Source organism: Octopus bimaculoides, chromosome 10 (genome assembly GCF_001194135.2).
Source record: "Octopus bimaculoides isolate UCB-OBI-ISO-001 chromosome 10, ASM119413v2, whole genome shotgun sequence".
NCBI lineage: Eukaryota > Metazoa > Mollusca > Cephalopoda > Octopoda > Octopodidae > Octopus > Octopus bimaculoides.
In genome coordinates, this window is record NC_068990.1 from 30,264,185 (window position 1) to 30,276,963 (window position 12,779).

Genomic DNA, 12,779 nt, shown 5'->3' on the forward strand with positions numbered 1-12,779 from the left:
GGATACGATATTCGGGTGCCTACGCATAAGTACCATATTCAACCTTGAATCTATATCTAAACCGTCTATATATATATATATATATATATATAAAGGAATACAAAAAATGGGACAAGAACGCAAAACATCCAGACAGTTAGATGATACAAAAAAAAAGACAACAAAACATCCAGACATGATACAAAAAAGGGACAAGAAAAAACAAGGGCGGGTCATTCGAAGTTTTCTTTCCTCAGTTGAGTTCCAGATTATCTTTGCAATTTTGGCTGGTTATACTCGAGATTGCTCCAATCTGGCCAGCCCCAAAGAAAATCTAAGCTAAGAGCACTTGATTCCTTGGAAGGAAGCAGCGTATGTATATGAAAACAAGGATGGGGAAAAAAAAAGGGACAAATGGTACACAAATGAAAATAACAGGACATTAACAACAGGTGTCTTTCGACTAAGGATGAGTTAAATTAAGCTGGCTGTATTGGTATCCAGAAGACCCAAGATGGCAGGTAAGGCTATGTAAGTGTTACGGAAGGACTGTAGTTAGACTCTCGGTTTGAGTGAGGAGTCTAACGCAGGTCATGTGTAATTATACGGTGATACTGAGTGGACGTTATAACGATCCAACCTTGCTGAGTGTAAAAAGTTGAAAGAAACATTGCAAAGCATATTCTGGCTGATTCTTTGACAATTCTGCCAGCTTGCCATGTTATCTATTTATCTTTCACTTGTTTCAGTCATTGGACTGCGGCCATGCTGGGGCAGCACCTTGAAGAACTCTTTTCAGTCGAAGGAATTGATCCCAGGACTTATTTTCTTTAGTCTAGTCCTTTTCTGTTGGTCTCTTTTGCTGAACTGCTAAGTTACAGGGACGTAAACCCACCAATGCCAGTTCTCAAGCAGTAATGGGGGACTAGCACACACATATGATGGGCTTCTTTCAGTTTCCACTCACACGGCTTTGGTTGTCTTGAAACTGCTGTAGAAAACTCTTACCCAAGGTGCCATGCAGTGGGATTGAACCCGGAAGCCTGTTGTTTGAAAACAAGCCCCTTACCACACCCACACCAGCACCTAGTAATAGTTAGCATAGTAAAGCAGAAAGATTAATATTTATTTCTTTATTGTCCCACAAGGGGCTAAACATAAACAAAGACAAAGGGATTAAGTGGTTTATGTCAACCCCAGTGCATAACTGGTACTTATTTAATTGACCCCAATAAGATGAAAAGCAAAGTCACCTTGGCAGAATTTGAACTCTGAATGTAATGGCAGACGAAATAACGCTAAGCATTTCGCCCAGTGTGCTAATGATTCTGCCAGCTCACTGCCCTAGAAAGACTGATATTAAGCAAGACTTTCAACCAATTTCCATTACATGCTGTTGTGTTGTGACATCTAAGAGCGTGAGTGATGCTTACACATCACTGTGAACATCCACTTGAGAAGTTAATGGTGCTATATTTACACTTTGAATCACTTCCCCTGCCTGTGTCAGCAAACCACTTAACCTGATTACGATCAAGTTAGAGGTCCTTATCGTGGAAACTTTGGCTCAAGTAGAAAATTCTGAAAAATTAACTTTATTTTAATATTAATTTCAATTTATAAAACAAAGCACAAACATCATTTAAGTTAAAATAGAGAACACAACTGGAAAATACGAAGACTAAAAGCAGCAGCACATACTTTAGGACACAACAACCTCCTAAGCAAACCAAGTGCAGATATGAGTAGCATATGGGAACCGGTATTAAGAAAGGATAGGAGAATATTAGATTTTTAAGCCCTAAAATTCACTCCATAATTGCCCACGGGCATATGATGTAGTGGTTAAGAGGGCGGGCTACTAACTCCAAGATTCTGAGCTCAATTCCAGGCAGTGACCTGAATAATAATATCAAAAAATACCTTAGGAATGAGAACCCAGGTTCGAAATTTCCCCAAGACACCTGATGAAGGCTGGAGGGTATATCAGCTGAAACGTTAACAACAAACAAGATGAAGACAAATATCCGTCAAATGTAAATAATTCCTCATCTCTTAAATATAGAACTGTATCGTTGTTGTTGTTGTAAGGCAGTGAACTGGCAGAATTATTAGCATGCTTAGTATATTGCTTAGCAGCATTTCAGCCATTCCACTGAGGTCTACTTTGCCTTTCATCCTTTTGGGGTTGATAAATTAAGTATCAGTGAGACACTGGGGTCGATGTAGTCCCCTCCTCCAAAATTCCAAGTCTTGTGCCTTTAGTAGGAAGGATTATTATTATTATTTTCCACATTTTTAATTTCTATTTTTCATTTTATTTTATATGTGTGTGTGTGTGTATGTGTGGTAGGCCCAGGAAGATGTGGGTTGAAGTCGTGAGAAATGATCTTCAGATGTTAGGCCTCACAGAGGAGATAATAAGGAGCTGAGACTTTTGGTGATTTGCTGTGCTTGAAAAGTCATGTCAAGCTAAGTAAACTCACAACCATCCATGCGTACAAGCATGTCCTTTACGGCCATGCCCACCACTCCTCTCCATCAAGAGGTTTTTGTCTTGTGAGCTTGCTGATACCATATAAAAAGCACCTGCTTCAGTGTCACATAAAAAAGCACTCGTGCCACTGTCCTGTAGAAAAGCACCCATGCCAATGCCACATGGAAAAGCATCCCTGTCAGTGCAATGTTGAAAAATGCTCATACCTGTGCCGGGTAAAAGGGGTTCATGCAGGTAGCATGTTAAAAGCACCCAGTCAACTCTGGAAAGTGGTTGACATTAGGCAGGGCATCCAACCATTGATACCATGCCAAAACAGACAATTGGAGCCTGGTGCAGCTTTGCCAGCTCTGGTCATTCTGTCCAACCCATGCCAGCATGGAAAATTGACATTAAATGATGATGATGGTGCTAATGAAACTCACATATCTCATTCTCTGTAAATCTCCACACTTTGTATTATCCCTTTCATTCATCACCCTGGTGGCAAAGAAAAATGATGGTTTTCAATGCAAAAATTCCTCTTTATTTCTTTTATAAAGCTGGATGAGAGACAATGATTCTAGGTTGATATAATAAATCCCCTCAAATATTTTCATTTTGTTACCAGATGTCAAAATCCAAAGGTAATGTGGTCGACCCTATGCTATTGATGTCCAAATACACTCCAGATGCACTCCGGTATTTCTTGCTCAGAGAAGGTGTCCCCCATTCTGATAACAGTAAGTGGTTATTTCTTTCTGTGAAAACCAAAAATAAATTCATTCTTGGAATAATTTAATTAAAACTCTACTGAATACTAATGATTAAAAACAAGTAAGCAACTTTTGTTTTGTTAACCCATAAAACGCTGGAATTTGCATGGACTGCTGAGCACATTTTATGAAAATGAAACTACCATGCACACATAAAAAAACAAAAAAAATAGTTAAAATATCTTCCTATAACGGTGGCAAGTTTTACATCATCTGAAAAGTCATTAATTGAACTATTAGTCCTCTTGCATTCTGGGGGATATCGGAGCATTTGAGGAACATTAGACCCCAACAAATGCCCATAAATTAAATGCATCTATCTAGGCCATGATCGTGGCCTGTCGACCTGTGCCTGATGGCCATGATTGTGGTCTGTTGTGCTTTATGTGTTAAGTGTTCATCCTGGTTTTTATTTGGAGAAGCTGTGTCTCTTTGGGTATAGAGGGACAGATGTAGGTGTCTTACTGTAGGTACATGGATACACCAGTTGGTAAGGAAAAGAGAGGGAGTTAGGGAATAGGATGAGGAGAGTGACAGCGAGAAAGAGATGATGGCAAAGATGTGTTGGGACATGCCCTCAAAAGATATTGGGAGTGGTGGGAATAGATGAAATGAAAGAGAGGTTTGGACTGAGAGGAAAGAGGTGACTGTGGCAAATGATGGAGAGAAATAGAGGAGAGGCCCATGTGTGGGGACTGCAGTAGATATATGTGGGTGATAACAACAGATAAGCGAGATGAAGCACAGATGAGAGAAAACACAGAAGGGAAGTGGCTGGTGGCCAGAGCAGAGTCAAAATAGAAAGGCTTTGATGATCTGGACTAATTGAGTAGAAACATCCTTCCCTGATGCCATCACTTGAAGAATGTCTCCCACAACATTTACTAGTTTACTGACATTGTCTGTTGCCAATATAGACGGCCAGTCTAAGAATAATAATCAAAATATTCAGAGATTGTTGTTGTTATTGCTCTAGGGCATCCCTGATCAAGCAGGGCCAAAGTATTCCATTTGTAACCATCACATCTTTTCTTAGTCATACTGTATCTAGGATGACCTCATGTAATATATCTTGTTTTTAAGATGGCCGGTAGTGATATGGCTGCTATGTCTAGCAGGTTGAGTGGTTGATCAAGGTATAGTACCAAATTGGCATCCATCAATATGGTACCAAATGCATTTCATGCTTCATGACTTTAGTTCCACTGCAGCTGTTTTGTTATTGATGACAAAAATCACAATGTCTTAGAAAGACTTTGGTCTTCCAACCAAAGTCTCTCTCCAGACTTGTGATAAAAAGAAATTACAGATGCAATGGAATGGCTAAATGAGGAATCAAACCCAGACTAGGCATAATGGAAACTTGTCTCAACTCTAAGGTAATTAACAACTACTTGTTAATACCACAATAGCCAAATCTTTCTCAAACAATATTCATCAACTTAATGGCATTCAGGTTTTCAGGTCCTAATCCTCTGGGAAATAATTAAAAATAGTCTTTGATGGCTGTGTGGTAAGCAGCTTGTTTCCTAGTCACATGGTTCTGGGTTCAGTCCCACTGTGTAGCACCTTGGGTGAGTGTCTTCTACTATTAGCCTCAGGCTGACCAAAGCCTTGTGAGTGGATTTGGTAGATGGAAACTGAAAGAAGCCTGTCCTGTATGTATAGATATAGATAGATATTAAATCATGAATTAAAAGCAGCACCAGTTATGTAAACGTTATTGGCCACACATTCACAATGCATGTGTTTTGTTTATTTGTTGAATTTGCAGCGGGGTAGCACTTAGGAAAACACCCCAATAATGGTGGGTGTGAAAACACCTGAAAGTCATAGACCAGGTGAGACAACTCACCTCAGATTGAACCAAGAATGCTGGATATTGATATTTTGCCATTATGGCTTATCAATACCACGTACTTGGATTGAAATGAAGATTATATGTATGTATGTGTGTGTGTTTGTCCCCCACCATTGCTTGATGACTGGTGTTGGTTTGTTTATGTCCTTGTAACTTAGTGGTTTAGTAAAAAAGACTGATGGAAAAATACCAGACTTTAAAAAAAAAGTCCTGAGATCAATTCTTCAAGGCAATGCTCCAGCATGACCATAATCTAATGACTGAAAGAGATAAAAAATAAAAGAATGATTTAAGTTTTCCAGTCTGGTAAGTAGGGAGAGGGGGCAGTGTAAAGTTTCATGGCTGAGCTACATGTTTCCTTATCATGTGGGATTAATTTTCAGTACAAATAAATCATTGTCTGCAAGTAGGTTTGTTTTTGCATTAGTTTTTTTTTTTTCTAGATTTCAGTGAACAGAAAATGGTGGAATGCGTCAACAGTGAGATTGTCAACACACTGGGCAACCTCTTGAGTCGGTGCACATCACTCAGTATCAACCCGAATCAGATATTCCCTGCCTTAAACAAGGCCACACTCAAAGCATCCTTCTCATCTGAAGCCCAGCACTCTTTCTACCAACTACAAGAACTTCCTGGTCAGTTTTACATTTCATTTTCTCTTTTTTCCAAGTTTTTTTACTCATCTCTCCTCTAACTAGATTACAAACAAACTCTTGGATTTAGAGCAAAACATGGCCCTTCAGGGGTAGCCTCATTCATGGGGTGAGTTCCTGGATATTTGATGGACACATTGAGGAATTGTAGTCTGGCTTCGAGATAGACATGAAGATTCTCTATTCAAAGATTTAATATAAATTAGATTGAGTGACCACTGCTGTTGACAAGACTATTGTTGTAAAGAAGGTGCTTAAGTGACCACTGCTGTTGGATGAACAGTAATTGTGGAGTGGAAGCCAGAGTGACTTCTGGTGTTGATTAGACAATAGCTGTTATGTAAAAAATATTCAAGTGTCACCACTGGCTTGGCTAACCTTTAGCTACATTGTAAATATGAAGCCATGATAATTACTGGTGTTTAATAGGATAGGAACTAAGATAAGAAACTGGCATCCACCAGAATGAAGAATTTAGTGATGTCACTGTAATAACCCTATGTGAAGAAATTACTTAGAGATGCCATTTGGCCACCAAAATAAGTCAAATTAAAGCCATATAGTAAGAGGAAAAGGATCTAATTAATTCATAGAACTTGTGTAGGGAAGAGAAGAATGCATTATTTTAGAGGCTAAATTATTTTACTCTGATCTTGGCATAAAAGGGAAACAATACCAAATATGGAGTAAAGATTGTTTGCCAACATAACATGGCAGTCCTGGTTTAAGACGAATGTTGCTGTAATTTAACCCCAGGCAAACAATCTTTACTCTAAAGTACTGTTGCTGAATATCTCTCATTGTGAGATTTACAAATAGTAATTTTCTAATACCAAATATGGATTTTGGACTTCTTAGATCTCTTCTATGATGCATAGCCTTCTAAGTAGTTGACAAATTAGTAATAAGAGAATCCAATATGTTGGTAATAATTTTTGATAAGTGTTGGAATAGAGGACAGCAAAGTAGGACAAATGACGGTCAAACAACTGCTGGTGGTTAGAGAAGTTTGGAGGCTGGAACAGGATGCAGATGAATATGGAAACATTTGAAGGAGAGAAAGTGGAAGACTTTATTATCCAGTGTTAGATTAGAATAGAATTAGAGAAGATTAACGAGTGTTTATGTTTGTAGGACATTGCAAATAAGGTCGAGATTAGACGAAAGTCTATAGATATTGGTGGAGAGCAAGGGTTCTCAACCATTTTTTGTCAATGGACTCTCTTGGTTCTTATTTTATTCTGCCATCCCCATATTAAAAAAAACAAATCCTGTTATATTTTTATAGTTAAATATAAAAAATTGTATTAAAAAAATTGTTAAAATACTTCTGTGTTTTGTAGAAGTGTAACCAACTTGTTGGACATAAATTTAAGCAACAAAATCTTATGTGGAGCTTCAAGGGTCATGTGGCCCCTGGTTGGGGTGGAGGGAAGTTTTGCCCTGTTGATTGAGGAGTGGTCTTAGAAAATATTAACACAACTATCACTTTTCTAAGTGTTGAGTAAACTGCTGCTCGTTATCTATAAATAGTTTATTGTTATTTATTACACTTGTCTCCATTTTTTTTTTCTCTTTTTGACTGAATTTATTTTATTTTGAGCAACCAAAATATTTTTAGTCAAATTTTATCAGTTTTTTTTGCATAAAAAATTCCTTAAAAAATGTATTTTGCAACTAACGATTAATTCATATTCTGTTATTTCATTTTTATTATTATTATTATTATTATTGATACTCTCATTTCCGTTACTGCTGATCTGGATTGTTACTCGGAGTAAATTTTCACAGTCCATTTCAAGAGTTTCTACAAGTGAACAAGTGGTTTGCTGTTTCCTCATTGCAACATAATACAATCATTACCACTACTACTACTACTACTACTACAATAACCTCCTTCCTCCATCAGTGTCCAATACAACTCCTACCACTCCTACCACCACCATCACAACCATTACCATTAGTAATACTATTGCCCCCATCACCAGAAAATAATTAAACCAAAAATAAGAGCAATTATAATTTATCTTGATATAAATTTGCTATTAGGAAAGTTTTTCTGAGCTATATATATATATAGACGCAGGAGTGGCTGTGTGGTAAGAAGCTTGCTTACCAACCACATGGTTCCAGGTTCAGTCTCACTGCGTGGACACCTTGGGCAAGTGCCTACTACTATGACCTTAGGCCGACCAAAACCTTGTGAGTGGATTTCGTAGAAGGAAGCTGAAAGAAGACCATTGTATGTATATATATGTATGTATCTGTGTGTGTGTGTTTGTCCCCTCACCATCGCTTGACAACTGATGTTGTTGTCCCCGTAACTTAGCAGTTCGGCAAAGGAGACCAAGAGAATAAGTACTAAGTTTACAAAGAGTAAGTCCTGGGGTAATTAGTTCGACTGAAGGCAGTGCTCCAGCATGGCTGCAGTCAAATGACTGAAACAAATAAAAGAGTAAAAGAATATATATATGTACAAGGTGGGGGAGGCAAAAGTAGGTATACAGTAAGCATTGCATCGATGTTACAATACTTAATTCATTAAAATTATTAACACATTAAATTAGCCTCATTTTGGATATTTTCAGTGTCATTAATCATAATAATACATTTATCATAATTATTATAATGCTTTCATTGTAACTTTTAATTTTTTTGATAAAAATAAATGAGTATTGTACGTGTTTTCTTTTCTTCATAACTGTATACCTACTTTTGCATCCACTGTGTGTGTGTGTGTATATATATATACATATATATATATATATATATGGCTACAGTCAAATGACTAGAGCAAGAAAAAGATCAAAAGATATATGAGTGAGTGAACAAATGAAAGAAAGTTGCACTCAATACGTTTGCTTGGAGCTATACATATATATATCATCATCGTTTAACGTCCACTTTCCATGCTAGCATGGGTTGGACGATTTGACTGAGGACTGGCGAACCAGATGGCTACACCAGGCTCCAATCTGATTTGGCATAGTTTCTACAGCTGGATGCCCTTCCTAACACCAACCAGTCCGAGAGTGTAGTGGGTGCTTTTACGTGCCACCGGCACGAAGGCCAGTCAGGCGGTACTGGCAACGGCCACGTTCAAAATGGTGTATTTTACGTGCCACCTGCACAGGAGCCAGTCCAGCGGCACTGGCAACAACCTAGCTCAAATGTCTTTTCATGTGCCACCGGCCATTTTGATACATGTATTTAAAAAAAGTCTGACTCGACTCCACATCACTTAGTTTCATGAGTGTAGGACATGTCCACTTTGTCAGATGTACAGACAAAATAATGATGATGGTACACACAAACATACATACATTTGTACATATGTACACACACACACACACACACACACACACTATAATTTCGTTAAAGATAAAAACCTTTCTTCTTATCACACATTCCATGTTTGTTAATTGGTGTCAAGACTTTAATCTCAAATTTGATTAATCTGACGGCAAACTTGGGAAATGTTCAAGTAGATTTGTTTGTGAAAATGTTTGTCCTGATGTGTAGCAAACATTTATCACTTTTATAAGACTGCTTAATATGTGTATACACATGCATGCAAGTATACTATTAATAATCTGTGTGTATACATGCATGTATGTGTGTATTATTGTGTATGTGCAAACAGTCACACAATGTGTAGGTATTGACTTGATAGATACAATGTGTGCATGTGTAAATATTAACTGGACAGACAGATTCTATTGTAGTGTTGACTTGGTAAATATTGAGTGACAATATGGACAAAACGCAGCTGCAGTTATTTTTATCATTTCTCCTTAAGGCTGACAGAGTCGTTAGCAGCAGACAAAATGCATTGCAGCATTTCTCTTTATGTCCTAAGTTCAAACTCCATTGAGGTTGATTTTGTATTTCATCTTTTCAGGTTTCATGAAATGAGTATTAGCTTTGGTGTAAAGAACTGCCCTCTCCCTCAAAATCTTCACTTTCTGCCGATTATAGAAAGAATTATTATTTTTATTATTATTATTATTACTATTATAAGGCAATGAGCTGGCAGAATTGTTAGCCCACCAGATAAAAGGCTTAATGACATTTTGTCCATCTTTACGTGCCGAGTTCAATTTCTGCTGATGTCAACTTTGCCTTTCATCCTTTTGGGGTTGATAAAATAAAGGACCAGCCGTTGACAGGGATTGATGTAATCAACTAATCTTCTCCACAAAAACTGCAGACTTTATGCCTATCGTAAAAATAATAATTATTATCGTTAAGGTGATGAGCTGGCAGAATTGTTAGCGTAACAGGCAAAATGCTTAGCACCATTTCAGCCATCCTTATGTTCTGAGTTCAAATCCTGCTAAGGTCAACTTTGCCTTTCATTCTTTCGGGATCGATAAAATAAAGTACCAGTTGGGCACTGGGGTCAATGTAATCAACTAAGCCCGTACCTCAAAATTTCAGGCCTTGTGCCTTAAGTAGAAAGGGTAATTATTATCATTCCTTGTTATAAGGGCAGTGAATTGTCAGAACCATTGGAGCTTCAGAGAGAATTTTATGTTGCAATAATTCCTGCCCTTTATGTTCCAAGTTCAAATTCCATCAAGCTCAACTTCCATCTTTACAGGGGTTGATAAAATAAAATAGCAGTGAAGTAGTTGTCAGTTTAGCCAACTTCAGCCCCACATCTTAAAATTGCTGGCCTACAATGCTCTACATATGTTCTGGCCTTGGATCTTAATTAAAGGGAATTGTTATTAAGGGTGCTGGAGAAAACTTTTGTGCTTTATCGGTTTTGGCTTTTTATGTTCTGAGTTCAAATCCCATTGAAGTTACCCTTGTCCTTCCAGCATCAATAAAAAAAAAAAACAGGTGGGAGCTAGTGAAGTTGTGGGGTTGGTTAAGTAAGTCCCTCGTCCCAAGATTCTTCACCCTAAGCTGTTTAGAAATAATTTTTATATCAAATAAATTATAATTGATATTGGTTTCAAATTTCGGCAAAAGGCCAGCAAGTGCAATGGGTGGGGTGGAGTAAGTCGATTACATTCAGCCAGTACACAACTGGTACTTATTTTATTGACCCCAAAAAGATGAAAGGCAAAGTCAACCTCGGCGGAATTTGAACCCAGAGCATAATGACAAAATGCCATTAAGTATTTTGTCTGGCGTACTAACGATTCTGCTAGCTTGCCACCTTAATTGTAATTAATACTTGAGAATGAATATTTGAAGATTGGTAAGCACTGAATAGTAAGCACCAAAAGGTCAAAGATAAATTACAAGAGAAACCAAGATAGAAATGTGGATTCAGACCATTGAAGCTGTACCATTTCAATCATTCTGTAAAGAATAAGCTATGGACCCAACAGTATTCTGGTCCTTCTCCCCTAAAAACATAAGACCTTGTGCATATTCAACAGAAAACAATACTTAGAAATAAATGGTAAGCCTTGTTGGTGATCATCATATTTGTTGTGGTGCTGCTGTTGCTGTTTCAGTCATTGACATTGAGCTAACTAATCAAGGCATTTAGCAGTGTAAAAAGCCTTGTTGCAATTGTAAAAAACAGAAATGGTAAAGAGAAGATGCTATTGGATTGCCAGCTCGTACTCAGATTCTATTAGTATTTCACTGAGAGTCTGCATATAACATTTATTTCTATTTAGTTTTTGGCAATGGTTATCAGCAATAGACGGATGATTTATCCAAGAGTTGGGTTACCATTTATTTGAGTGCCATGAAACTGGAGTTAAGTGTTGGAACTTAAATGTCACTTGGGGACTCTTGAGATATTCATATTACACAAAGAAAAAATTGAAAACTTAGACACAAAAACCTCTTTTGACATTTGTTCAAAATTAATAATTATAAATAGAAATGTTTCAAGAATCTATTTCTTTATTTGAAAATCTGCTCCATCCTGGAACATTCTTCTATGAAATAATATAACTTTTTTAACTCTCTAAAATTGTATAAAGCCTTAAATCCTGCCATTTTTGGCTTGGCATCTTGTATTTCTACTTTCATATTCCCCCTGGGCCATGATGATAACCAGTTTTTTAAATTTATTTGTTTAGTCTTTTATTTTTGTCTCTTCAGATAATGTTGAACTAAACTATTCAAGATTTTCCATCTACAAGACTCTGGAGCAGATCAGTGCGACCTTACGCTGGGCAAATGGCCTGATGGAGGAACACAAACCTTGGCAATTGGTGAAACACTGTGACCAGAAAGACCACCTCAACACCTTGCTGCACATCACTCTGGAAACATTACGGGTTTGTGCATTGTTGCTATCACCTGTAATTCCAGAACTTTCTGGTAAACTTCTAAATAGATTAGGTGTCTCCCCAAAAAACCAAACTTGGAATGATATTAGATCCCAGCAACAAACCGATCAACCTTTAGGAAACGACAGCAGTGTTTTGCTGAAACGAATAAAATTCCAACATTGAAATCTCAATTCAAAACCAACAGAATTTCTCATTTCTATTTCTTCATGTTTTTGTATTTATATTTTTTATGTTTTCTTCTTGTCAGGTTTTCTACAATATGTACGTCTTATAGAACGTAAGAGAAATAACATCTATAACTCACAAGAATCTCTCTCACAGCTGACAATAACTGGTTTCGGTGAAAGTGAAGTATAGAACACTGTGTATCAGAACTAATTGAACCAGAAAATTAAGATTCTTAATTAAAGAATAACAGACCTGTGATCCATTATTGGTGATGCAGAATATTTATTACGTGAAATTAATTATTTAACAAATTTCACAGTCCCTGGGCAGTAGTCCAGTCTCTTAAAGGTAACTTTCCACATAAAATTTTCATCAATTAAAACTTCTTGGGTTACTCCATTAATTATACTATAAATCGATAAATATATACATGCTACATGTATATTATATACATGTGTGTGTCATCATCATCGTTTAACGTCCGCTTTCCATGCTGGCATGGGTTGGATGGTTTGACTGCGGACTGGTGAGCCAGAAGGCTCCAATCTGATCTGGCAAAGTTTCTACAGCTGGATGCCCTTCCTAATGCCAACCACT

General features: G+C 37.3%; 1 protein-coding gene and 1 long non-coding RNA gene across 3 annotated transcripts in view; one reads left to right on the forward strand and one right to left on the reverse strand.

The window, feature by feature from the left end:
• LOC106868198 (methionine--tRNA ligase, mitochondrial) overlaps nt 1–12,200 on the forward strand; it is a 30,350-nt gene extending 18,150 nt beyond the window's left edge. For both annotated transcript variants that reach the window (XM_014913361.2, XM_014913362.2), the window contains exons 10-12: nt 3,087–3,198; nt 5,536–5,727; nt 11,821–12,200. In XM_014913361.2, the coding sequence (XP_014768847.1) occupies nt 3,087–3,198; nt 5,536–5,727; nt 11,821–12,176 (660 nt within the window). In that variant the 3' untranslated portion in view covers nt 12,177–12,200. The remainder of the gene's footprint in view (nt 1–3,086; nt 3,199–5,535; nt 5,728–11,820) is intronic.
• Nucleotides 1–12,779, reverse strand: part of LOC106868199 (uncharacterized) — a 71,477-nt gene that overhangs the window by 9,023 nt on the left and 49,675 nt on the right. The window lies entirely within an intron of this gene.